At 45.2% G+C, this 27,935-nt stretch overlaps 1 protein-coding gene across 1 annotated transcript; it reads left to right on the top strand.

The window, feature by feature from the left end:
• The first annotated feature begins 110 nt into the window (after positions 1-110).
• On the top strand, positions 111-26,312 carry CD80 (CD80 molecule). Its single transcript, XM_085323047.1, has 7 exons — positions 111-132; positions 342-451; positions 12,996-13,343; positions 16,051-16,332; positions 18,226-18,351; positions 21,550-21,670; positions 23,585-26,312. The coding sequence occupies exons 2-6, from the start codon at positions 355-357 to the stop codon at positions 21,651-21,653; spliced, it is 957 nt and encodes a 318-aa protein (XP_085179173.1). The 5' UTR covers positions 111-132; positions 342-354; the 3' UTR covers positions 21,654-21,670; positions 23,585-26,312.
• Positions 26,313-27,935: the final 1,623 nt, after the last annotated feature.

The raw sequence follows: 27,935 nt of genomic DNA, 5'->3' as shown, positions 1-27,935 counted from the left end.
GGCCCGCGGCCCCATATGAGCGCGAGGGCGGCGCGCGGCGCCCGCGCTGCCTTCCCCGACGGAGCGCCCGCGCCGTGGCGCGCCGCTGAGGCCGCGGGCGGGCAGCGCTTGCCCCACGGCTGGCGGCGGCAGGTACCCCGCGGCCCCGGGCGGGCAGGGAGGGAGAGCGGCGGCGGGGGGAGGCCCGAGGGGAGAGCGCGCGTGTTGCCCTTCCCCTCCGGCGGCGCCGCGGCGGGAGTGGGCAGGAAGCGGGGGGCGGCGGCGGCCGCCGTCGGGGCCGCGGCTCGTCTCCCCGCCGGCGGCTGGTGCTAAGGAGCCGCCGCTCTGCTTTGCCGCCGCAGGAGCTGCGCGAGCATGGCGAGCTGCCCCCAGGCCGGGCTGGTGCCGTCGGGACCGGCGCTGAAGAGGTGGCTCGGGCTCGGGCTCCTCCTGTTTTACTTCATGAGTTTAGGTAAGGAGAAACGCCGGTGCCCGCCTGCACCCCGACGGGGCGGCAGCGGGCCGGCGCATGGGCTGGGGCGGGTGCGTGGCGGGTCAGTGTCCCTCTTCGGTCAGGGCTGAGGCCAAGCTGCCACTCAGGAGGGCGATCGCTGGTAGAGATTCTTCAGCCCACCAGAGGGGACCGACCACGTTCGCGTGTATCAGAGCTGCGCTCGTCATGCCCGCGCAGCGCTCACGGGCGCCCGGGCTTGTCCAAGCCTGCTGGCCGTGGCAGAAACGCCCCAAACGCTCGTATTCCCACTTCCTTCCTTGGCCCCAGGGGCAAAGCGGTCCCGGCTGGGGCGAGAGGACCTGCCGTCCTCAAGAGGCTTGGCATGAGCTTCCTCAGCTGCACGAAACGTTCACCTTGAAACCACACACAAAACTCGCTCTGGAGCTGAGATTTGTTACGGCTGCAAAGCGGGTTGGGCCTATTGGCGGTTTTAGTGTTTCTCTGTAGCTAATGATACTCTGGAGCAAACCTGGGGTGAGCTGAGATTTTGATTAAAGACCAAGTCATGCAAAATTAGGAGTTCTTCATGCTGATGTTGTAAAACTGGAAGATATGTGATGCTCTCCGCTGAGTTTCATTTTGAGTTTCAGTCTCAGAACCCTAAAACACAAGTTGGAGCATTTAACAGGGATCGCAGAGCTCGCCTGTAAAGAAAGCAACCGCCCGGTCTCCGCTCCTGAGATCTTTTCCCTCCTACCTTCCCTCACCTCTGTGCTTGCAAAGCACATGTCAAACACACAGATTTTTTTTTTTTTTGCACGGACTGTGTGTGTAAATAATGCATCCGTGTGCAGAACTGTTTCTCAGTATTTTAAAGAGATTGTGTGATATTATTAATGTAGTAGTGAGTGTTTGTTATTCACCAGTCACATGTAATTTTTGTTTAAAAAGGATTCTAATTCCAAGACCAAAAATGGGCAATATTTGGGTATATAGTCTTAATGCATATGCAGTACTATAAATAGGAGCGTGATCTGGTTAGAAAACTCGAAGTTTCGGTAGTTACTGTTACATTTTACCTGGCTTACTAAGGACCTGACAGTTTACCATGCTTTCTAGCTATCTGTCTGTTTCTTAGGCCCCTGCTCCTAACTTTTGAATCTGCTGCCCAAATATGACAGAGGCTCTCAAAGGTGTGGTGTCCTTGCATGTTGCACGGAAACGGCTAGCTAGCAACCGTCCCAGAGCAGGCTCCAGAAGAGCCACGGTCCATGTTGCCTTCTGCCCTGGCCCACTGCTAGAGAGGGCAGGCAGGGGCTGCAAAGAGCGTGGCAGCCCTGAGGGCTCAGTAATCGTCTGGCAGAGACCGTTGGGTTGGAGGCACAAGGCACATAGGCCAGCAGAATTGGGTAATCCTGTCGCTGAGAGGTCTGACTTCTCCAAATCTGACTGATTACAAAATTCGAGGGTTTAACGCTGCAAGAGGTGTGGGGGGAAGCTATTTTAAAGAATAGTATTGGCTTCTGGGGCATAAGCGTTAAATTCTTCCCCAGTTTACAAGCCTATGGAACTCCTGGTGCCACAGTAGCCAGGTTGCTCTGCAGACTGATAACAACAACAACATCATCAGGACAGTGCGCTTTCTTTCTCCCTCTATACACACACTTAGACATCACACTACCTTTGTCATCAAAACTAGGCATTCCCACATTAGTGATCTGTACAGTACATGGTGCATATGGTACCCACATAGGAGCAGTGTTAAAAGCTTTGCTGGGACTTGCAGATGATGCCTTCCCTAGGTCGCCCACAGGGACCACAAAGATCTGCTTTTGACCTCATCATGGCAAAATGGTGGAGCCCTGCGAGTCTGTCATTGCCCTGCCAGTGACTTCGCATGTGTTGTTAAGCAAGTCCCAAAGGCTTCAATTCATTTGTTTTCAAAAATGATCCATCCTCATGCCCACATCAAGGCACAGCTGAAGTGGGCACCAAAAGCCTGTAACTGCTCTTGCATCCTCCGTGGTTCAGCCCAGGTGTCTTTGTGCTTGCACCTTTGGGCTGTAGCTCCAAAAGGCCGAACAGCATGTTAGGGTGACAGCAGGTTTTCTCTGCGTACCATGTGCAAGTAAAATAGTAACGCAGGGAATGTCAGGCTGAACTTGGACATCGTAGGGAGTAGAGGACATTAAAGGTGGTGGTGCAGGGCAATTAAGAAGATGATTTGAAGACTGTATTGTGCAGGAAATTGTGTAAGCCCAAACTATGCAGCTATGTTTGCTTCCCCTTAATTGTGCTGCCCAAGGGTTCATCTGAGGTGACCCATCGAGATGTTGGTGTAACTTAGAGCAGTTTCTGAGATGACATCTGCTGCTGGAAACACTGATCTGCATGAACACCCTGCTATCTCAGCAAAGTGGAAAAGCAGCAGAACAGCCTTGATTACGGAAAAAACAAACTTGTTTATTTGCAGGTTGGGGCTGAATACATTGACAGTTTCCTTTTTGGGCTTGTTTTCTTCCTGCTGTGGCACCTCCACACCTACCTACTGATTTCAGGATCACCATTTCTCAGTCACAGTGGCTTATACCAGTGCCTTTGCAGTTGTCATACTAGGAAAGCATTGCTAGCAATCTTCCAGCATGATTTTTCCCTGTTGTGTGCAAATGTGGAATAGGCAATGACTGCAGGGACTCAATGGTCCCTGTTTTGTGTCGACGGAGGATTCCTCTTAGGCCTTCTGCAGTCTTTGCATCTGACCAAAGACCATCCAGTTCTCTGTTTCTTCCCAGTCATGAAATTTTTGGAAAGTTTTGAGGAAAATCCCTATAGTGATTCTGAGTTATTGGAGAGTGTGGGGGAAAAATATCCACTTCCTTCAGCACTGAAAAAGCATGTTTGCTCACAAGTACCTTGCTCTGGGAATCCCCTCTCATACATTATTGCCAATGAAAAGCTCAGGGCAAAGCTAGTTTTCGGAAAGGTTCAAAGAGGGTCAAGGGTAAAGAGGCCACCCACAAATATTAAAGTGACTAGTGAGAATCACCTAGATTTAGGTGATTTGTGGATGATTTCTGCGCCAGCTCCAGCATGGGCTGTGTTTAGGGCAGAATGTATGGTAGACATGGCAGAAATTTCTCCTAAGGTACCAAATTTACACACGTGATTGGTGGATGCAAATTGAGTTTCTGTCCTGTTGCTGTTGCTTCTTTCAGGGTTTTTTTTTTCCATTCTTTTTTTTTTTTTTTTTTTTTTTTTTTTTTTTTTTTTTTTTTTTTTTTTTTTTTTTTTTTTTTTTTTTTTTTCTTTCCAGATGTGCAGAAATGTTTGTTTTTGGTTAGAAAAATAACGGCAGCAGAACTAAAAAAGACCTCCTTATTCTCCCTCTCTGTCTATCCAGAGTGAAACCTGATGGCCCAGCCTCTCTGGAGAAATAGAAACCCACCTAAAGACTATTATTTTTTCTTGCAGGTTGCTTTACTTTTCCTGCTTTTTTTAATGAAAGATTTCTTAAAAAATACTCATAGAATTAAAACATATACAAGCTAGATTCGTATCAATCAAAGCATAGCTATATGCATGCATAGAGTTTTTTTAAAGTTACCCATCTAACACTTCTTTCACCCTCACTGTTTCCATTTTCCAGTTAGATCAGAATGAACCCAAATAGCTCTGGTGAGCTCACATTACTCTGAAGCCAGTAACTTTTTTGAATTTCTTGGATCACTGACATGTTTGTAACCTTTTTGCAATACCGGCATCAGACATTCTTGCATTTAAACATGCAAAGTTTTGGCTGAATTTTACACACGGTGGTGGACTATTAGCACAAGTTGCTGCCTTTTATGCCCTCATGCCTTTCCTACTTATTGCTGCCTCAATTCTGAGTTCCACATGTGGTTTTACGGCATAATTAATCTGACATAAGTGAAGGCTACTGCCAATGGGGTTGTCCCACTACCTTCCTTTTGACGGCTTAGTTTTCTTTTGGGTCAGCTTGTTGAACCACATCAGCCTGCAGTGATTAGAGCCAATGCGAAGAAAGAGGGCAAGTGCGTGGCAGGTGCTAGGAAGACCCCTCTTCTCAGTCGCAGTCTGCTTTTACACCAGACTTTGCTTACCATGAAACTGCATCCTAAGGGGCACAGGCAGACAGCAGAGATGAGGTGGCCAAACAGTTCATTGCCCTTGAAAGGTGCAGGCCTGCTTGTCTTCCTCTGCATACGGCTGCATGATCCTCCCCTTGTTTACACTAGTCATAGCACACACCTGGTCCATGGATGAGCTAATTCATCTCCCAACTTAGTGGATTCCTTTATTCTTCGCTTTACGTCCACAAAGCAATGGGTAGAGCCAGGTTCTGCAGAGATCTGCAAGGAAAGCAATGGGAATGCATAAGGTTGGAAGGGAAACAGGAGCCAGACCACCTCTTTTTGTATGAGGAAGCCATAAGATTGGTGAAGTTTGTCACCTAAATGTACTCTGAGGCTGTGCCAGGCTAGAGGAGAATTTCCACGTTCAGCGAAGTTCTCCTTCCTTCTTAACGTGTGTTTCCCTCTCTGAGCACTGTGTGCATGCAGCTGTGGTATTTTTCGTGAGGCGGCAAGGCAAATGCGTAGAATGCAGTCAAGAAGACTGTTCGCTTGGCAGAAGGAGGTTGTTTCTGTTTTTACATATGTGAACTTTATGTTTAATTGTAGCTTTTCTATCCCCTTGGAGGGACATCACTATCAAGAGTTTCAGGAGCTCATCTGAGAATATGTAAATCTTTCCCAACATGGAAATGCCACAACTTTGCTTCTGCTTTTTCACTGTTATGCTTTTAAAATATCATTGGTCCCAGGGGACTCCCTGGCTGAAAATAAAAGTGCTGACTGCTGGGCAATGGTAACATCTCTAGCTATACCGCACTCAAACTACATCTACTTTTTGGTGAGTCTGCCATACCATATCAAATGAAAAGTTAGAAAAGACTATTTAGGCAAGTTCCTCTCCACACTATTGCCCTCCCTGTAGCAAGTATCCTCTGGTGTGGTTTTAAACACCTGACAGACGAGGATTTCATCCCTGCTCTCGGGGAAAGTGCTTCGGTCTAAATAGATCTCACCGTTAGACACCGCTTTCTTATCAGCTGAGCGTGTCCCTTCCTCGCACTACCCTGACCTGCGATGCTCCCAGCTATTATCCGTGGTGCCACAAGCGGTCCGTGCCCAAGTCTCTGTCACTTCACTCCATCTCTGGTCTCGGTAGCTTTCAGACGCCTCTGGACTGCTTTGTTCTCCTTTCGTTAGTCATCCTGCAGCTCATTGCCATTTACCACGCTGCACTTTTATATGGCGTTGTTTAATCTTTCCTCCAAACAGTCCTCCAGCTGCGGGGTGATTGTCAAGCCGAGCTTTAGCGAGCTAGTGCCGGAGCAGGGACCGGGCTGGTTTTAGACTAGGATAATGGCAGGCAGGCTTGATGCTTTCTTAGCTGTGTTGGTAAATATTGCTAGTACCATAAGCAAGTCACTGAGGTTTGGGGGGGGAGGGTAATTTTGTAATGCTGAGTGGGCTAATGTGGAAAGTATGGTATCTGATTCTCCTGGCTGCTGGGTGCTTTGACCTTTTGTGAGCTCCAGAAATGGGCTGGCCACCTGTGGGGCAGAGGCAGCGAGAGTTAGCGAACGCTTAGGAAAACTTGAGCCTTAAGCAGCAGAGAGGTCTCAGCTTTGCCAGCTCTGCTGTGAGGAGAGCAGTGTTTATGCTAGTGGTCCTGAGGGAATTAGGAAAATGATGTGAGAAATCTTCAGCTCGGAGATAAATACAGAGGAAGTACAGAATGATCCAGTCAGAATGGGACAAAATCTTTGAGAGGAAAAAAAAATTTTTTATTTTTCTCTTTGTGTGCTACAGCTCTCCCCCAGAGGCTTGTCTTACACAATTGCCACCTCTTGGGTCTGCCCCAAAATTGGGAAATCGTAAGAGCCAGTGTTAGGAAGCTGATCATGGCAGGAACCAAAATATGCAAATCCTCCGAGGGCATCTAGATTTAGATTTGAGTTCTGAGCGAACATCCTCGTCCCCCACCCTCGCCTTTTTTTTTTTTATCCTGGCGAGGCTCACCCGGTGCTGGGAGCAGAGAATGAGGAAGTTTCGGAAGGAGCCTTCCTCCTTTCCCATCTCAAAAACGCCCTGCTCCTCCCCGGGCTGCCGTCCGCGCAGGGGGCCCAAAGGGGAAGGGAGGCAGGAACGTCCCTCCCAGCCCCGCGTGCTTTGGCCTCTCGGCTCCAGCTCCCTGCTTGGTGGTGGCATCTCGGCTCGCGCCGAGGAGAGAAATTTGCCAGCTGGCTTGTGATGTTAAGAGTTGCGATCTTACTCGTCTGACAAAGCAAGCAGGCTGGGTGTACCCAGGCGGTACCCAAGCGGTGGGCTTGTCCCCGCGCAGGGCCCTCCTGACTTCAGGAGCAGAAGGTTGGTATCTCAAGAAGCGCTGAAGGAAACGTGGCCCCAGCGCAGCGGGAGGGAGGGGTAGCGGCTGGCTGGAGCTGCCGCCGGTCCTACTTCGGATTCCCTCTCGTGTCCTCGGTTGCCAATTGCAGATTGTGAAACTTCTTCCAATTAACTGAGTTTCCTTTTCCCCAAAGCTGGGGTTTTGGCAGAGCGGTGGCTCAGGAGCAGCACTCACTTTCGTTCCCTCTCTGGATGGATCGCCTCGCTGGCCCTAGCGGCGTAAAGATGATCAAAGGGGGGCACGAAAGCTAGTTTGTGGTGAGCCGCAATTAAGGCAAATGCAATGTTTTGTCTGTAAGCTGCAAGTGAAGCAGCAGTCGGAGGGAGGGTTTAAACAGGATCTGACGAGAGCAATGAGTCTCTAAGAAAGTGGGCCCACCCCTGACACCAACATATGTTGACGGTGCTGTATGAATCCCTCCAAAATGAGTGTTAACTACAGAACATTACTTTTTATCAAAACAAGTTAAAACAGACAAATAAAGCTGATACTTTCACACTTTTTTTTTTTTTGGTCATCATTATGGTCCTGAGCTAATGCACAGCTGGAAAAAAACAAGGCTGGCGCCCGCCACCAGGGATGTGGTATCGCTTTATTTGTAGACTCAGGAAGATGTCCTTTGCTTTTCACAACTGGCTTTGCGTTTTCAAGGATTTCTTTGCATTTCTTTGCACGTAAACCAAAACTACATTGAAACAGAATGGAGGCTGTTAAAGGAGTCAGACAAAAAGTGCCAAAATGTTATAAGGTTATTGCATTTGTTGCCAAAACCAAGCCGTATAAAGCTGGACAAGTCACGGTTAATGTTTTGCTTAAAAAGGAACGTGAGTATCTTGAGATAGGAAGCTCATGAAGTGAGGTGGCGCAGCTTAAACTGCTGCCGCACTCAGCAGGGCATCCTCTGGGTACGGCTCTGAAGCACGCAGAGCCGAGCCTGTGAAAACCTGTTCAAACCGTTGTCCTGCCTCGGTCCTGCCGTGTCATCCTTGTAAGATTGAGTTAATTAATCAATTAGTTGCTGCAGGCGTGTTTGTGCTTGTCTAGTCTGGGCACGTACGAGGAGCTGAGACCGAAGGGAATTGCCGCCGGGTGAGGTGCGGAGCTGTTTGTCTTGAGGAAGCCTTCCCTTCGCTTCTTCTCGTTTGGGATGAGTGAAGGAATGTGACCTGCAGAGAGTTCACTGCAACAGGAGCTGACCGAATCTGGCTTGCAGCTGCCCTGCAGTATCAGGAGCAGCTGAAGGATAGCAGCAGGCCTGTAATTCCTGACGGAAAGCTTGTGCTGGGGGTCATGCAAGGTGAAAGGACTGCTGCTCCTTTCTGTGTGAGCTCAGACCTCCCTTCGCATACCTCCCTGCGTGCCGAAATGAAGTCTGGACAGAAAGCCCCTGGGAGGTTTCCCATGTGCTCATGCTCAGGTTAATACTCAGTCACAGGGACTTTAAAGAGATCTGCTGGCTGGGCCGGCCAGCGCTCACTTCTCGCTGTCCGTATGCAGTCTTTCTCACTCCGCTGGACCTTTACACTCAAATGTGGAGGAAGGCAGCGATTTTGCGTGCTGCTGAAATCTCACAATTGCTCCGTGTAGAAGCTATTCAAGCATCTTATGAGGTCTTTTCTGTGATCAACATATTCATAAGAATTAGTCATACCGCTGATTTAGCTTAAATATAAAGCATTTCTTCAAGTCTAGCAGAAGCCACATGCTGAATTTTAACTCTGTGAAAAGCTTTGTGAGAATCCGATTCCTCGCTGGTAAAATCACTTGGAACAAAGTAAAGACTTGTGGGGAGTCTCCAGTTCTTCAAAGACCTAGCTTTTCATAAATCAAAAGTTTTTTAGCTAATTATTTGTCTTGCTTGGAAATCCTCACAAATTTTCTGGAAGTTTGGTTTGGGGGAAAATGTACTACTGAGAAAATGACAGGCCTGAACTCGAGAATTACCTCGGGACTAGCAGCTGGCTGGCTGCGTTTCCCTGCACCAAGCCTCGGGGACAGGCCCTGGGACAAAGCCACACCTTTGTGAGACCTTATCCTCGGCCAGCCAACCCCGTCAAAAGGAGGATCCCTCCCTCGCGGGCACAGTGGGCACCTCTTCCCAGCCCTGCCTCTGGTCCCACTCTCCAGCCTGCAGCGTGGCCCTCACACAGGCATGAGGCGAGAAGGGCACCCGTGCTGAGCTGCAGTGAGTCCCGTGTGTGCCGTTTGAGACAAAGTCAGCTTTGGTGCTAGTTAAAAAGTGGAAAGACGGGCCACTGTTGCAAGGATATTTAGGGCAGCTCAAGGAGAAAAACAACGTGAGGCTGTTTTGAGCCTCCCAGTTTTGGAGGGCTGGTTCACGACTGTGCTCGGTTTGTGGTGTAAAACCTGAGAATTTGCCTTAGAGCATTTTGCAGAACTGTTAGTCGAAAAGGTCTGCAGATCTACTGTCTTATGTGCTGCCTACACAGAGGGGTCGAAGGACTTCAGGCCCAACAAGAAGGATCATCTTTTCATGTGTTTGGCCCCAGAGGTTGTGTGTAAAGAGAGGTAACGCACAGTAAAAGAGAAGAATGGCAAAGTAGATCAGAAGGGCAGAGAAACGGGTGATGGAGGGGAAAGCGAATGGCACTGGGGTTCCTATTCACCAGGAATTAATTGAAGGTTTCTAACAGTTTGATGCTGCTTCTCTAAAGCTTCGTATGATCTTTTACTTCTATGTCAGTCAAATGTCTTTGCCGTACCTTCATCCCAGAGACGGTCGGCTCCCCAGCACTGTTCAGCTGTAGGTGCTGCTCAGGAAAACCAAGCTCTCTGTGGCTTGGGGAACCTCTAAAACTTGGGTGGGCAAGGAATAAAGGAAATGGGGATCTTTGTTAAAAGATAAGGACTCAACAGCTTTCCTACTTTTCCTGACAGCAGGTTCTGACTTTCAGAGTGAGCCAGAAAGGATGCTTTTCCTCTGAACTCACCTTTCTGCTCTTAATTAGCTCTGCTTTATGGGGCATTTGCTGCATGGGAGTAGTTTGAATGAAACATGTTTTTCTGCCTGGGGAAAAGAACATCAGCCTTTGCTGTGCTTTGGTGTTGTCGCATACTGCAGGGCTCCAGTGAAGTAGTTACCATTAGTGCATATCAAGTGAGCAAGTGGACTTCACTGGAGGTGGGAAGAGGAGAGAATGTTTTTTTTCTAGAGGAGTCATTAAAAATTATTTCCACGGTGGATACCTCCCTCAGAGCCTGGTTACAGAGAGTATTCAGCACAGAAATGGGACAGAACTCAATTTTCATTTTTGCTTTGCAGTTCACCTTTAAAGCGAAAGGGGACTTTTGTGGGGCTGAATGACTCTTCATGGACTCCGGTTCCTTCAGGCTTGTAGCATTCAGGTTGCAGTTTCAAGGGTATAGAGCCTTTTAAGGGTAGATGTGACATAAGCAGGAGTTTCCAGTCCTTGCACATGTATTGCTGAGGAGGTTTTTGTTCTCCTTCTGGTTGTGAAGGAGACTCTTAGGGGCAAGGCACAGAGAACCTCATGCAACTCATGATGCTATGTCACCCTGACATTTATAGTACGCCTACTCTTCCTCTATCACTGCAAAAGAAAATAGAAAACACATATTTGATTGCGATGTTGTTGCCAGAGTCCACAGTCCAAGTTTCTCTGGCTGCTGTTGGAAGTCTCTGCAGCAATGGTAAGAGCCTGAGAGGATGTGCAAAGAGGTGGCTGAGGAAAAATGAACGTACACTAACACACATACATGCACAAGAGCATGCAGGCACACAAGAGGAGGAACTTCAAGAATTACAACTTAAAGCGGGCTGCTTTTAAAACAAGCAGAAGGAAATGCTTTTTCACATAGCATGTAATTTAGCGGTGGACCTCACTGTCACAGGATGTTGTGGAAGCCAAAAATATACATACGTTCCTAAAGAGGTAGGACCTATTTGTGAATAATAAGCCTATCAGCAGTGATTAAGTTGCCAAACTCAAGAAATCCCTAAATGCATGCTTGCCAAAGGTTGGCAGGATATGGCAGCTCTTTTCTTTCGTAGGATGTAACAACCATTTTTTTTACTATTCTGCTACTGATTGCTCGCTGACACAGGTGAATGGGCTGAGTGGGCTCCTGGTTTGCCCTAAGCTGGTTGATCTTAAGTCTGTTAAGCGTTCTGTAAGGGGAAGTACAGCTAGCTGGAAAAAAAAAATTATCTGATTCTATCAGATCTTTCTCCTTTGGAAGACCAATGAAGTGCCTGAGGGAAGGACAAAGAGTTAAATGACAAGTTGCTCATTTAATTGTATATATTTAATTATAAATTTTATTTAATTAATATAAAAACAATGTTGCCAGGGCCTTTTCAGTATTTTTCAGTGTATTTCCTACCAAGCTGATATAAAGCATGCAGGTGAAGCAGAGGTAGGTGTATCTCAGGGGATGGGTTGGTGCTCATTTCAGGTTCAATCTCAGACACTCTGTCTGGCCTGATGACCGCTGCACTTCATCTAGCGGCCCGTGATGCTGCCCCAAGAACAAGCGTCCCTTTGGTTCCCTCTAGCACGTGCAGCTGGGGGACTGCAAAGCATTTCACAAGCAGCAGCACAGGCCCATACGCTGCTGGGGTCCTGCTGCCTGCTGCTTGACAGCGTCCCAAGGGCCTGTGAGTCACTGCTAAGCAAATGAGCCTGGTGAGTGACAAGCTTCTGGCTGTTTTGGACAGTTCGGATGAATCTGGATGTCACAGCATCCCAGTCGCGCTCTGGGAGCTCCTCTCTGTGCACGTGTACGCAGTGGCTGTCCTGTACTGCATAAAAATAATGTGTGTTCCAGCATCAGGCGGGTTTTACCGGGGGGCGGGTGGCACTCAGCTTTGCCAAAAAGTTCGGTTCACACTTAAGGTTGAGACTCTTTGCATGGGATCTCGCATCCACTGATGGTCAGCATTGCACTCTGCACATCAGTAATGGCCTCCCTGTTCAGGGCTCCCGCACGGTCTCTCTCAGACACATTTCTTATCATCTGTTTTGTAGGGAAGGAGAAGGGAATTTGAATCTTCTCCGTTTTGAGCCCAGTTTTTTTTGCTTGTTTTTCTGCTTTTCGTCAGTGAAGTGCAAGAGACTCGTAACCTCCACTCTATCAGTAATGTGTCGCCGTTCCAGAAAAGGCAAGGGCTCTTCTCTGGGCTTCGGCTGGACTCCCCGCTCCACACCCCTGCAAGAGCCTACCCACTGAGAAGAGGAAGGAGGGTGGGAAAGTCTTATTGCTCATGGAAACAGTGTGCAAAGAAATCATAATGGGAAGCAGGGGGATTGTTGCTAACCTTGCAAGAGCCCCTGTTTTTTTTATTGTAGGATCATACCTGTGTCCTAAGGTATGGCACTAGCATGTGCCCTGGGAAGGAGTTCTGGGAAGTCTTTGCTAGCTTGCGGATGATCCCAAGGGAGGACCATGGGCCTTACATTCATTTTAGCTAGGCTGAGCAAAATTGTCACTTACTAATACTAAGAAGCTGATGAAACCATGGCTCTGACTTTTGTTTATTATTGTAGGATTGTGTCTGACTTCTGGGATTTTGGAAGTTTCTTTATAACATAAAACCAATATTCCACTGTTGCCCTGTTTGGGGTGCAGGCAATACCGCAGAAGATGATATGGGCTTTCCTAATGCTGAGCTCTAAAAAGGGAGCACGGAGGAGATGTTTAGACACTAGCAGTTTGTGCAGTGTACATTATTATCCTCTCAGATGACTATCATGGTGTTTCTTTATTCTGAGGTGCATTTTTCTAAGGTGCCAGCAAGATTTATTTTCAGGCGGTTGAGCCTCCTGCCTTTGCCTTCGGTAGTCTGTGCATGCTGAAATCCTTGTGTGCCTGCTAGCTTGGAATCATAAGTGGCATTAGAACATCACAGAAAAGATATTGCCAAGGAAAGTAGGGTCCCCTTCACCCAGGGCTGGAGCTGTAAACTGGTCTGTGGATAGAGGGATGAGCAGGTGTAGACAAAAGCTGAAATAGGTGAGTTCTCTGCAGAAGATCCTGGTGCAACAGTGTACCACCATCTCACTGGCTTTTATTTGCTCCCTCTTAGGCTATGCAGTGGAGAAAAAAGTGGCCAAAGGCAAAGTGGGGGAAAAAGTTGGCCTGCCTTGTTGTCATGAAATACCCAGCACAGAAAGCCTACGCAATTACCGGGTCTACTGGCAGAAGAACATCACGGAGGTAGTGCTTGCTTACGCAGAGGGGAAGAAGATCTCGGTAAACGAACGGTATGAGAATCGGACCGAGCTTGACTCGAGGAATCTCACCCTGTGGATCTCTCCCGTGGAAATACTGGACAATGGCCCCTACCAGTGTGTAGTTCAGCACCTCAAAATTTCACAGAACTCAGTAGCACCCCGCATTGTATGTGATGAGCCTGTGACGCTCTTCATTACAGGTAGGTGGGTTGCTTTCCATCACCTGAGGCTTTCCAGTGCCAGACTCTGGAGATAAGGGGCACTTCTACAAGCTTTGTTCATAGTGTCAGACAGACCTCATTTCCATCAGGAAGTCTGAAAGAGAGGAAGAAAGTGTGTTAAGCCACTTTATTTCCCTTCCATCAGCCTCTTTTCCCCATCTTTCCAAAGCTACCTCAGTTACTGAAAATTTGCATATTGTCTCCTGCCACCATTTTCCTCCCCCCCCCCCCCCCCCCCCCAATCTTCCCCTGGATGACTCCCTCTTTGGTAAGGACCTCTCCTGCAACACCTCCCCAGGTACCACGTCTGGTCTGTGCCCTGGGCCACCTCTGCCCCCTGCTGTCTTTTGAGTAAAGCTGAGGCCAGGCCCTATGCAGAGGGAACATTTCCCAAACCAGCTGAGAAATGGGGCGGTACCACTTCCTCGCAGCCGCAGCAGTGCCCTCGGCCTATGTCAGACCCCAGAGGGGCCCCAGGATATTCTGGGAGACTGGCAGGTTGCAAAACAGCTCCAGAGCCTAAGGCTGAAGTTAACTAGAGCTTTGAGGCTTTTTACCTTAAGAAACAATGCAAGTCCCTTTGCTCAAAACGAATCTGAATCTTTTCTTGGAGGCTAGAAAAAGTTCCGTTGACATTATTTTCCACTTGCTTGACTGTTTTTGTGGTGGTTGGTTTCAACCAAAAGCAGAGATGCTGGTAACTTTTACATACATATATATATATATATGTATATATATTTAATTTGTACATACATTTGCACATACATATTTCAGTGCGATACCTTTAGCAGTGAAGAGTTTCAGAAATCTTCTAGAAAAGCTAGTGAATAAACATTCCCTCATCTTGAATGAGATCCATAACAAAAATCCCAAGTTCCTAAGATTTCGTCATTGCCTGCCTACCTGGAGATATATAGGGTGTATGTGCAAGGGCACAAGTTCACTGATTCTTCCAGTGATTAGGAAAAGGGGAGCTGTATTGCCAGAACCATCCCCCGCCGTGGAGGGAAATACTGCTGAGGGTTTAAAAGTTAACTAACTGTATGAGAAATGTGAAATGACAGGTCTCCATCCTTTCCTCTTCCAGTTTCTTCTGTTTCAGACATGTCCATGCTCTAACAGGCCCAGTGTAATAATTGTGGTAGACTTTTTCTCCCTTTGGAAAACAAGGATCAGTTAAGGTGGGGCTCGGCAAAGGGAAAGCTTCCTTCGCTTTTAGGCCACTGTTGCAGTCCAGCTACCCCAGGAGAGGCTGAGAGTTGTTACCCCCTGGCGACTGTTCAGAGAAGTGACGTTCCAGAGTAGATGTCAAAATGTTGCTCAACAGATAGTTATTCGTTAGTTTAGACTGTGGATTCACAGTCCTTAAGCCATGAAAGACCATGCTCCCGCCTTAAGAGGCCATTGCCCTGCCCATGTTTGTGGGCCATCTGCCTCCAGTAGACCCTCGCAGTCCTGTAGTTGGGTGGTGAGCCAGACTGGGAGCTATTTCCGCAAAAGCTTAGCTGCTTCAAAAAGGGTCATGTCACAGTGCGATGAGCAAGCTGCTACAGCTCTCTGTGTGGCCTCACTGTGGTTGGGACTGACGCTGGATTGAGGGGAGCTGTGAACTTGAAGCCGAGGGGTTGGGAGGGAGAGAGGGAGGAATTGTTCCCTTTGGAGTAATGGTGCTGGTGAAACTTAGAAACTGCGCACACAGCTGCTTCTCTTGACCTGCAGAAGATTTTTCCAGTGTGAGAGCAGCCTTAAATAGTTTCTGTGCCACCCCTTTACTCCTCCTCACCCTAGGCTGTCCTTGCAACCTGTGGGCCTCCTCCCTTGCACCAACATAACTGTTTATAGCCATGCAGTAAACCAGATTGTGAAACGAATCTAGGCTAACAATAACACCACCTTTCTGCTCCTTCTTCACTCAGATCAGTTTTCTCACCTGCTTCACCATGCAGCCCCACATATGCTTGCACCAATGTATCTGAAGGGGAGGGAAGGCATGGAACAGGCAGTGTGGGTGGGAAACATGCTTTGGCACTGAGAAAAAATGTGTCATGACAAAAATACATGGCCTGTCTTCCTTAAGGGGGAGGGGGTCCATTTATTGCTACACATTTTTACAGTGAATAGTACAACTGGGTCTTGCTCTCAGCTGGGCCTTCCGGAGAGACCGTCATACACGAAATGTAATTTGGTCTCTTGCTGATTGTCCTGGCTGACAGGCCAACATTTGACTCACCTCTGTTCCTGCCAGAGATGGGGCCTCTGTGAGCCTCTGACTGAGAAAGGTCTAAAGAGGGAGGGGAAAAGGAAATTGTTTATCAATGTGTATAACACAAATTTTTATTCTGCCAGTTCATATTCAGTCCTGTATTTTTTCCTTCCTGTTTGTAACTCCTTCTGGTGCTTCACATATGTAGAGAGAAAAAGTGGTACTTGAAAAATAGGGTCATAAAATCTGTGCCCCCGGGATACTGACCAGACAGGTAAAGAAGTGAGGGCCAACACTGTGTTTAGTCGAGGCTGTGGGAAGAATGCTAAGGCACAAGAAAGTCCACACAGATTATGAAAAGCTGATTAAGAGGAAAAACACCCAGGGGGGTAGTGGTGGTCTTTTCTTTGACCGTAGGTGACTAGGACTGCAGCTTTCTGTGTTATCTGACAGAATGATAACTAAAGTTCTCTCTTGCTTCAGCTGACTTCAGTGAGCCCAGCATAACAGCAGAAGTACGCAGTAGTTCTTGTGAATCAGATGAGGTGGTAGTAAGATGTTCTTCTCATGGAGGTTTCCCAAAACCCAAAATCTCTGGAATCTTCAACAACACTTCTGTGGTGTGGAATGCTACCTGGGTGTCTGAGTCCAGCATCAGCCCATACAACATCACAGGCAACGTGCAGCTCAACGTGACTGAAGACACCAGCTTCACTTGCTCCATTGAATACAGTGGCTTTACCAAGTCTGCTAGCTTGCTTCTGAGTAGGTTTTTACTTACTTATTCTTTGTTGCAGAAATATTTTGTGGAACTTGCTGAGGTGCCCCTCTGAGGAAGTGACAGATTTTGTGTATCCATTCTATGCAGGAATGGCCCCATCAGTCCACTTAGGAGTTGCACACCAAAATATTTCAATGGCTGTAAGACAGCAGGGGTGGGAAGGAGGAGTTATGAAAGTGTCTGATAATCAGGAGATGGCCCTGGCTTTCTGCCTCTTCATCGTGATTCATGGCGGGTTGGGCTGACTAAGCAGCTGAATCCTATCGTGGTCTGGTAGCGTCAGCCTCGGTGGCTCCAAAAGTGGGATTCCTACCATCCAGTGCCTGCCTATCTGTACCAGCACAATCCTGCTGCCACTTTTGTGACACAGACCTGGCATTTGAGTGGAGGGGCTTGAGAAATGTGTGTGCCTTAAAAGCCACATGTTGCACTTTAAAAGAATTTCCTCATTTAACAAACCAACACATTTGCTCCTGCTTCAGTGTCAGAAACTGCCAGCTGGGATCTGGAGGAATTTCTGCTTCCATTTTATCCATGCAAATTAGCCCCAGTATTAAACAGATCACTGTGCTTGGCTTAAAAGTGATAAAAAGTGATAACCCTGTGGTTTGAAAGCTTAATGGACAAGAGGAAACAGCATGAAGCAAGGCAGCACACTGTGGTCCAGATGTTTTGCAGTAGAAAGAAATTTGAAATAAATTTGTTAAAGCCAGAAAGATATATTTTTAATATTATTGCCAAAAAAGTCTTTTAAAATATGTCTTTGGGTCTTATGTTTTGACTGCAGAGATACAGACATTTTCAAGGGAAGCTAGAGAATGCAAGAGCTATTTTTCCTAGGGAATTGTACCTTATTCATCAAGGTGCCTTATTCATCAAAAAATCTTACTAAAATCAAAGGGACTTGTGAGGAAAGGTGCCATTCAGCTTCAGGAAGAATGACAGAAACTAGTGCTTGATGAATATTGCTTATTGCTGGATGTAGTGCATAACCTCCCTATAGATCGTAATGGAAGAATGTTTTAAATTTCATACTACATAGAAAAGGAGACCAAGTAATAATAAAAAAGTAAGACACAATTGTCACACAAATTCTCGGAGGAGGGTGGAATCAATAGTGACAACAGCAGTCATAGAGCCCCCAATTTTTGATATTTAAGATATGTAACCACTTCCACTTCAGTATGATTGAAATGGTTTTCAGCTGCAATGATGAAAATCTGAAGACCTATGAGCTTGTATCAGGTCTGTTCTCCTGCTGAGTTTGGGTTGCCCTGTACTGTACAAGAATGGCCCATTCTCTGTTCTAATTTCCAATTGGCAGAATGGCTGTCTACAATGATGAAAGGCCAAAGGATCCAGATCTGCTGAAACTCAACTCTGCCCCAACACTCTTTTGCTGGCATGCAGAGAATGACACCTCCAGTCTATTTAATACATCTTATTTCCTGTCATCTGTGAATTTAGAGTAACAAATTAGGCATAAAACTGCCTAAAACAGCAAGAAAACTCTGAGAATGGAAACTCTTGAGATATGGGCTCAGAGTTTTCCACCAAGCCTAACCAGTTTCTTTGAAAAGAGTTTATGTGGGTTTTTATGCATATGACTATCTCCATCCTTTTCTGGATAGAGATCCAGCATTTAGGATTCTATGATGTGTTAAAAATTTCAGCATATAACAGCTGTGGGGGAATGGAAGGGCCTTTACAGCTTAGGTGCCAGCTTTGTCTGCTAGTTTATTGGATAAATGTATTTTCAGGCTGAATATCTGAGTTAAAATTTGGTCAGAACCACCAGGATTCACATACCTGCTCTTACATGAAAGTGCAAATATGATATGGGGCCCTTCAGTTATGTTTTACTTCTTCTCTTTCAGAAAAAAGAAGTGACTGTGTTCTTCCCACTATACCTCCATCTTACAATGTCATTACTGCTTCAAGTATCATCATTATTGTCTTCCTTTTGGCTGTCACCTTAGCAGCAAAATTCCTCCCAAGGCGTGGTAAGTATAGCTCCTTTTTCATGAAACAGTCTCTCACTGCTTGTGGAGAAACTCTGTAAAATACCTTTTCTAGAAACTGCACTGCCACACTAGATATTTTTGTACCTTCTTCTCGTTTCCTTTTTTTCTGTGCAGCATCTACTGTTACAAAATTTAAGACCAACTGTGGACTTTCCTACATTTTGGTGTGCAAGCAGCACCAAGGTTCAGGTTTGAGATTCAAGGAGTGATTGGGAGTTTTGCCAGTAAACTGGAATATTTCCAAAGGACAGTGGTAAATAGACACACAAAGGTTCAATTTTATGTTTTAAAGTGCTTGAAAATGCAAATGGTCATAATAGAAACAGCTGAGAACTGACGGTTTCAAAATGGGAACTCTCTATGCACCATACTTGGACAATCGCTCAGAAAAGTCACAGACCAAGTTACAAAAATATGTCATGCTAGAGCAAGTTACAAAAATATGTCATGCTAGAGCCACAGAAAGGACTTGAGCATAGCCACACCTCACTTTAGGGGACTCATCGCCTACTGGAGACGGAGAGATGGATTTACCTTCTTTTTGGAGCCCCCAAGGGTACAGGTGGGCTGCCCTGTCCCACTCTCTGAAGTCTTCAGTAACTCCAGACTGTGCCCCTTCAGTGGCAAAGGGGAACTCAGGCATCTCAGGGTTAGATGGCAGTTTATATATATATATGTTTGTATATGTATATATTTATTTATTTATTTATTTATTTATTAAAACAAAAAAGTTTTTTGGGGGGGTCTCTAAATCTCATCTATTATCTGTTGCTCCTTCTTATGTCTAGGCTGACTTAGCCAGAAGGCCCAGACATGATGCCTGCCCCTAGTGGGTAGACATCTAATGGAACTATAAAGTCAGTGAGGCATCCAGCCTATACTGAAAGTCAACAGCAATTAGTGTCCCATTTTCACCCTCTTAATAGCTTTGAAAAACAGTCCTGGAGAAACACAGGGAGCCTTGCAGCACTTTATAAATAGCACCCAATCAAGTGCTGTCAGGTCACAGGGGAAGTGAAGTTTAGAACCAAGAATTCAGCACTGAGAATGATCTATGTTAACTCCATTTAAACCAAAAGCCACAAGTTTGAGTATCTTAGCTCATCAGTCACACTAGTATCCCTCTTTAGAAAGAGGTGATTTGTTAGGCATCAGGGACTCAGTTCACTTAGGGACACTTGTGAGTTTATCATACTTGTGTCTTCTGCTATCTCTATTTCAATTTTAAGCAGGGTCACTCACAAGTGAGAAATGTGGAGGTGGTAGTGTTTTTATTCTGCCCTCCTCACCCACCATGCTCCTTTAAAAACCAGCGTGACCACTGAATTGGGCTGGGCTCTTTCTTTCTTTTGTGCTAAAGCACAAAGAAGCGAGGTTTATGAAAGGCTGTGACCCTCTTAGCTACATCTATGCACTTCCCCATTTTCTGCTCTCATTTTTCCATGACACCAGTGTTGGTTCTCCTATGCTGTTCTCTGGGGCTATGGTGATGGGAAAGCAGTAACCAGGTTGAAAACAAGCAAGTCACAACTGAACACAACCTCTAACTCTGTTAGCTGTGTGGATAATGAGCTTCTAACTAAGGGAGAGAATGAATTGAGGCCCAGAAATTTGATTCTAAATAAATACAGGCTGGAAATTAAAAGGTTCCTTACCAGTAAAGTAGTAACATGCTGGAGCATTCTGAGATAATCTTTTGTACAGAAATTCATATTACCTCTAAGAGAGGTGTAAAAGCATTGTAGCACCAGCATGGTACAATGAGATTACCTGCAGTAGCAAGGGTGGCTTTGCTGCATAACCTGGAATTTCCATCTCAGTTCTGTTTTCCTAACACATACCAGGGAGCAGATTTGCTGAGTCAGATGGTGTTATTTTGCATGGTCACTTTTCACACTAGACCTGAATTGTAAGAAACTGAAGCTGGCATTTCAAGCCGACTTCCCAGTTTGAACAGTTGTTACACTTCAGTGCTGCTATGCATTACCACCTCTCTGGAAAGGGAAACATCTGTCTTAACAGTGCTTCCTGCTGGTGTTACTACAGGTCACCCGTTCAAGAGACATTGTGGGAGCTCAGAACACATTTGAGAGGGCCTCTGTTGCTCTGACGTAGGCAAATCTGGCCTAGGATCTACCTTAATGCTAAGAGTTTAGTTTCTTAGCTCAGAAAGCCATACTTCAAGGAGCTGAAGTATGGGATGGAAGAATAGAAAGAATAAGCAAAATGGGAATAAGGGTTCTCAGATGCATAGAATCATAGAATGGTAAGGTTGGAAGGGACCTCTGGAGATCATCTAGTCCAACCCTCAACATAGCCTCATATGGGGATTGAACCCACAATCTTGGCTTTAGCAGCACCATGTTCTAACCAACTGAGCTAAACCTGCATGATTGTGGTGGTGACCAAAACAGGTAGGTGGTTTGGTGAGGCTTACACTCCTTTGAGGAGCTCATAGCCTCACTTGTTTATCTTTGCAGTAATTTAAGAATGGATGGAAAGTCTCCAAATTTTTTTTTCTGGATATTTCTTCAATTGATCTAACACAAAGGACTCAGATCAGAGGTAGTATAAAGTATAGCTTAAATGGCATGTTGTGAAGTTTCTGCAAGCAAAACTTGCCCTAATAGGGCAGAGGCACTCGATCTGATTTATAAAAATATGCCACTCATAGATGCTGAGATACTAAAGGGACTTGTTTTATCTTAACTTCTTTTAAAGCACAGAAAAGATTTTTTTTGTTTCTTTATGCTAACACTTGTGTTCTTCTACTCATTTGCTGTGTAAATTGCATTTAGTGGCAGGTAACTTTTACCATTTCTTCCCTTCTGACCTTATCGTAGCATTTCTTGACTAGTCTTTGTTCCAGGCTGTGGTCCCAGCTCTGTGCTAATACATTTTATGCATATGACACCATATCATTTACTTCATAGAATTTTTAACAGGTCAGGCTATTGCTATGGGGTAGCTATACTCAGATGCACTGCAAGGGCAAGTCCTGTCAGGAAAAAAAATGGAAGCAGCTAGCCCTAAAAGATTTCTTTTTATCTACTGCCTTATAATGAGTTCTCCTCTCCTCCCTCCCCACTCTCAATTATACCTTACTTTGCTGAAGAAGGCATTTGGATACAGCACTTTCTGGATTTCCAGGTATTAATGAGGGATTTTCTCTTCCAGTCTGTTCGCAGTGTTGTATGTCTCAAGATTCAGAAGAAGAGGTGAAAGAAAGTATGAAGACAGCTGAGCTTTCTAAAGTGACATCTGAAATGTCATCTGTATGACCAGACCATATTTGCAGGTAGCTTTCTTTACTATTCTTCTCTGGCACAGAGAGTCTCAAATATTATTAGATTCTTATGCAATTCTAGCTCTCAAAATTACGTATGGCTTTTAATATGAGTGTGCACTGTTCTTTAGGGTCAAAGCTGTAGGGACCTACTGCCAACTCAGAGCCATGGTATTTCCCAGCCAGATGCTCCTGTTGTTTGTGGGGCATTGCGTTGTTTTGATTCTAACTAATTTTTAGAAGTGAATCTAGTAAAAAATGTTAGAGGATTTGATTTCTTGAGCTGTTGAGTAGCTTTCTTCGTTGAATGGGACCTGCATGCAATTTTTTGTGGCATTCATTTCCTTAATTCGTATCATTTTTCAGGGACTAAATGGGAATAGATAGAGAGAGGAGAAAAACTATTTGATGGATTTGACTATATCTCTTCTAAAACTGTATAAAGAAGCTGGTTAGTACCAGAGAGGTGGGTTTTTAGCAAGGTCATCCCATCCTAATTTGCAGTGACATTCCCTACCACTGCCCTTGTGGGCATCCAGTTTAAGAACTGGGCACTCTTTTAGTGCCTGTCCTATTGGAGTCATAAATGAGTAGCTTATGACTTGCAGGTTCTACAAGAGGCTTCCCCCTGCAGAGGTTATTTCCGGGGAATGGCCTGTGAGCCATGTGCCTAATCTGATGAATAAAGATGAGGACATCAGTGCTCATAGAAACTAAGAGGAATTGACCAAACAGGGATAAGGGAGAGATGAAGAATGAGAGAACAACTCCAGCTTTCCAAATAAGATTGTCAATGCCAGTCCACTTACGAGGTATCTCCATTCCCTTCAGCAGCTGGAGGAGTGGAAAGAGAAGGAAAAGTTTCCCATCTACAACTTGCTCAGGAAATACTCTGATGTTTTAAAAGGAGTTATTTTTGATATGCTGTGTTTTGAAGGATGATATAGGAACTTACCCTGGGTTTATGACTACAAAACATTATATAAATTTTGGCTTGAAAGCTCAGCTATGTCCAAGGTTGTGTCCTCCAAAAATATATTTTTCAAGCAAGCGGTTGAAGAAAAGATTATTAGCTAATTGTTACTACTGATATTATCCAGGTGACTGTATTTCTTGCTTTCACTACAGCATGCTGAATTGCTAGGGGGATACATTACAATAATAGCTGTAGTCTTAGAAGTCACAAATTTCTCAAGCTGTGTATTGTAATAATCTAAAGGCTTGAAATTCTTGAGACTGAAAGAAGGGGAAAATATAATTTAGGCCACTTTTCTCATTTCCAAACCTGACCACCCACTCATATTTTCCTCTGGGGAAGGCCATATCTGGAACAGATACTAAAACCTTGGTTAGCATGAATTCTTGGGGGTTTTGTGAGTACTGCTCCCTGGTGGGAGTTCACCTACTGAATAAATCCATTTTACCGCATTTCTCTTTCTTATAAAAATTTGCCTTTTTTAGTTTATTTTTGGAAATGGCTGGTGTTTCCTAGCTCCAGGGCCTGGGATGGTTGCTATCTGTAAACAAGAGATAGAAAAGCATTAAAAGTGTGTTAGAAAAGCATTTTGCTTCCTCAGTGGCTGATTGTAGTCCTGTAACTGTGTGATGTGCTGAGCCATGTCCTAGTACTGCTTAGAAAAAGTAGTATGTTCATTAGTCATCCTTGCTTCACTGTGGAAGGGCCCCTTCTGCGTGCTCCAAAGGCTCTCCCAGTAAGCAAGCGTTGAGCCAGTCTGTAACTCTCGGTAGTGCCCATCTTGACCTATCTAGCTCTGATGCAGCACCCTGTTTGGTTCTACTGTACTAGCAGCCCTCTTGTGGACTGTAGCAGGTGATGCCTGTTTGTCTCTAGGCTCTGCATCATTCTCACATTTAAGATTAGGAAGGGAAAAAAAATAATAAAAGCTTTTCTTTGTGTCCCCTTAGGTCTCCCATTCTATGAATTCTACACTGCAGTCCCCCTTGTTCTCTACAGCAGTGCTTATTGCAGTGACCCTTTGGCTCTCTGAAAGGGGGTGACAGCAGGAAGAAAAAAATCTGCTCAAGAAGACTGACAAGATTATCTCATGTGAACAAACAGAAAAGCCCACCTACACTACAGAAGCTGTGGGGTGGTCATATTACAATGCAGTTGCTGGAACTGCACCCTGGAGGACGCTCCATATTTCTACAGGAGCGCACAAGAATGTCATCAGCATCGCACTGCTCCAGTATACCAATTCCAGAGTTTGGGACAGTTTGGCTTTGATGCTGCCTCCGTGAAAATCAGGGGCCTTCTGAGCTCTAGCAGGTAGCCCTTGTCCACCTCTCCCTTTAGTAATGTGGAGCTGGCCTCTGGGAGACATCCAAAATCCAATGCAGATTCTCACGGCAGGCTGTGCCTCCATGCTGTAACTGGGAGCGGCTAAAACTTCTTTTATATTCAGCCTGGCACCAATAGCTGCCAGTACTGTTCTTTTTTGCTGGAGGAGTTTGGATCCGGATTTGACCATTTTGGATATGCGTCTCTTCTCCCCTGAAGAGGCAATAATGCAGCCACTTTTTAGGAAAAAGCATCTCAAGGTGGCAATATACACCTCACACTTACTTTCAGTGCTGTAAGACTTTTTTTTTGATGATACGTACTGACAGCACAGCTAACTAATGTTTCTTGTGTACAGAGGTGGCGCAAGTTCTCATGAACTTTCTCTCTTCTGAAAGGATAGCCTTGCCAACCCAGGTACTGAGACACTGCTCTTCCATTAACATACTCTGAGATGCAAGAGCATAGCTGACACAGTCCAGCCCACTGGTGATGGTGCATGTGAGCATATGCATGTGCATGCATGCACAATTATACAAGCTTTTATATGTATTTCTTCTGATCTGCACTTGTAAAACTCTGTAACACTCAGTGGATATCTTAAGTGTTATCTAATATAATGAAATGTAACTCAGGACCTTGCTTCATATATCTCATAGGTCTGCTTTTGTTTGTACATTTGTCTAGACGTATTTGTTAGGGTTGGTTCTCCTTTTTTTTTTTTTTTTTTGGAGTCTCTCATAGCAACATACAGTTACTTGGCTTTGAATGCTGCTGTTTGTCAGTATTCTCTGTACCCAGCCAGGACTTGAAGGAAGTTCCCTGCAGGATGCTAACATTACCTAAGACTCAGCTGATCTGGGTGATATTCTTGCCTACTGTGTAGGAGAAAAATGGTTTCTCATTTTGAGGGGAAAAGAGGTTTTTTTTTTAAAAAAAGAAGAAAAAAAACCCAACAAGCTTCCTGAGCAACCATACATACTAACCTAATTCAACCCTGCCCTGATTATGATGGTGTTGCTGCCTTTTTCTTTTGCTCTGAGCTGCTGCAAGCTGCATCCATTCCCTTATTGCTTCAGCCAGCACATACTGCAACTACTGCTAGGGATGGCACAGAAGCAGCACCTATATCATACGTGACTGTACACAGTTAGCAGGGCAGACAAAAGGCTGAAAGCACCGTGCTATCCTCTTTGTGGGATGTTTTGTTGCTTAAGGAGTTTATCTTACTAGGACACAGCAAAAACATGTACCAGTGGGTTCACTTTTTTTCCTAGCAAGAATTAAGACAGAAATTGGTTGAGAAACCAAGAGCACTAAAAGCAGTTTATGGGGTTCAGCTATGAGAGGCTAAGGGATCAGGAAAAGTCTCTAGTGAAAATAAGACAGACACTGCTGCCTTCATGCTTCCTGCAGTCATGCTGCCGCATCAGCTATTTTACTGCTTTCCCATTGTATGAAATGAAGCAAGGACCTCTAAACATTCTTACTTGGGACTTTTGACAGAGAAGGAAGGTAAGGTTGCTACTGGACCACCAATGAGCATCACAGCACTGACACACTCTGTACCTGTGCATTCTGGCTTCAGACTGTGCAGAGGTGGCAAAGAAAGCAGTGCTAGCCAAAGGCAGCTTGACCTGATCACAAGACTTGGTATACAGGCTGCCAGGAAAATGGTATCTCATGCTTTTCATACTTTTCTTTCAATCTCTTCTTTCCAGCACAAACTACCAGCTGCTTTCATGCTGAATGCTTTTTCTTCTATTTAATTAGCTCATTTTCAACACTGTGCTTTCTTGCCTGTTAGAACCATGGCACATTTCCACCATACCAGCCATACTGCAGCTTGGATAGTTGTACACGCACAGCCTTTTTCTTCTGACCATCCCGTGCCTGACTTCTGCTCCTGACTGCTGATTGCACAAACTTCTAGAGAACGGTTCCTCTTCTGCACACTGCCAAACCTTCTACATCACCACAGACTCCTGTGACACTTTAAATAACTCATTCTAAAGTAAACCAGAATTTTCACACTGACAGCTATGGCTAGCATCAGGTTGTTTTTATTTACTTGGTAGGCAGGTTGGTTTTTTTTTTGTTTTTTTCTTAAGCACTTATAGTATGAGTTATGTTTTCCATTACCTTATGCTGTTTTCAGTGAATTGCACACAAATGGTTTCCATGAGACCTTTCCAGCTTGATACCTGGGTCTTTGTACCAGGTGAGCTGCTCCCATCTTATTGCAAGTATTTTGTATATAATAATTTTCCTGATGTTTCTCCTTTAATTGTATTGAAAGTTAAATGGTAAACTTTGTATCCTTTCCTCAGTAATTAAAGATGTCTGCTGTAAGTGCTGGGAAGTAGTAGAGCCTCTCAATTATTCACATGAGCCCAAGCAACCATTTCACAGCCTCTAAAAAAAAGTAGACCATCACAGCAAGGTAGGTGATGGAACTGGCTAACAAAACTGTACTACAATAGCTAGAGCTGGGTTCGAGAGCCAGCCCTGGTTGGTGTGCTCAACAGAAATGACAAAAATAGCACTCAAGCACCTGACCTGTAAATTCAGCATAACTCATTTTTGTTGATCTATTGAGGATTAACTGAACAACATAGCTATGCTGGTAGCATAAAGCCTGCACCAGGTCATTCTTCTCCTTCCCTAAAAGGTGTTTTTCAGTGCAAAAATAAAATCCAGTGTAAGACATTCTTGCTGTATCCCTCCTATCTGTGTTAGTTACCAGTCCTCCACTGTCAGGGTAGCTTCATCATTGTGCCTTTTCCTGGAAGGAACATTTGGATTCAAAAATAAGCTCTGAACCAATTCTTCACACCCCATTTTGGACAGTGGCTTCAATTACAAGAAATGAGGAAGTGCAGGGAGCTAACTTAGCAGGAAATAAAGCAAAAAATGGCTGATGATCTTGAGCTGAATGCAGATGAGGTCTCTGCTTCCTTTGCGAATGTGCAACATAAAGGACATTCAGCAACCCCTTTCTTCCTTACAAGGAGAGAAAATCCTATCTGCTAGCTTAGGTCTGACTAGTCTCCCAGGGAAGAACATTACCATATCAATGGTCACAGACACAAGAGAATCAGTATTCTTTAGTCATCCTAGTAAGTGGCCACTAAAGAGGAAGAGGGAGCAATGACATAGCTAAATGTTATCAGAACACGACTTGGAAAGGCCTACTGTTCTGTTAGTTTTTGAAGGGGCACAGGGGAATTACAGAATGGTTGAAGTTGGAAGAGCTATCTGTAGACCATCTAGTCCAACCCCTCTGCTCAAGCACAGTAACCTACAGCATGTTGCCTGGGATTGTGTCCAGATGGCTTTTGAGTATCTCCAAGGATGGAAACTCCACAACCTCTCTGGGCAACGTGTTACAGTGCTCAGTAATCTTACTACTGCCACCAAAGCATGCAAAAGTAAAAATATGGAAGAGTGGGAGACTTATCCATAGTTCTGCTTATTCAGATCCTTTAGTTGTTCCTAGGGATCCTAGGGAAGAAAAAACAAAGTTGAAGAAAAGAAAACGTATTTCTTCCATAGAAAAAAAGACCTATACTGAGGTGTTAAGTAAATAAATGTTCAGTTTATAAGTTAGGAAGCAGCATCTTCTCAGAAGCAAGCTGTGCCAAAAATCTGCTTTAGGTGGAATATGCTCTGTGGAATCAACTGCTCGTATTTCAATCAACAGCTATCAACTGTAATGGAGGAACAGTGTAACTACTCTACTTCTGGGAAGGAGACCAGAACCCCCTGCCAGATACAATTCTCTTTAATAGACTAAAAACCTCTAATAAGCAAAAAGGACCAGAATTATGACCTTCTGATTTGAAGAAAATGGTGATGGGCCACCTGGCCCTTCTAGGTACCGGCCTTTATGAAATTAACTTCAGCCCTGCTCATGGCTAACAACTATGACTTAGCAGTCAGTCACTGGTACCAATAATAAATGGAGCTGGCACT

The sequence above is a fragment of the Rhea americana genome, unplaced genomic scaffold, assembly GCF_003343005.1.
Source record: "Rhea americana isolate MKP2758 unplaced genomic scaffold, rheAme1 scaffold_81, whole genome shotgun sequence".
Lineage (NCBI taxonomy): Eukaryota > Metazoa > Chordata > Aves > Rheiformes > Rheidae > Rhea > Rhea americana.
The sequence above is the reverse complement of the archived record's forward strand: the minus strand, read 5'-3'. Positions and strand labels throughout refer to the sequence as shown.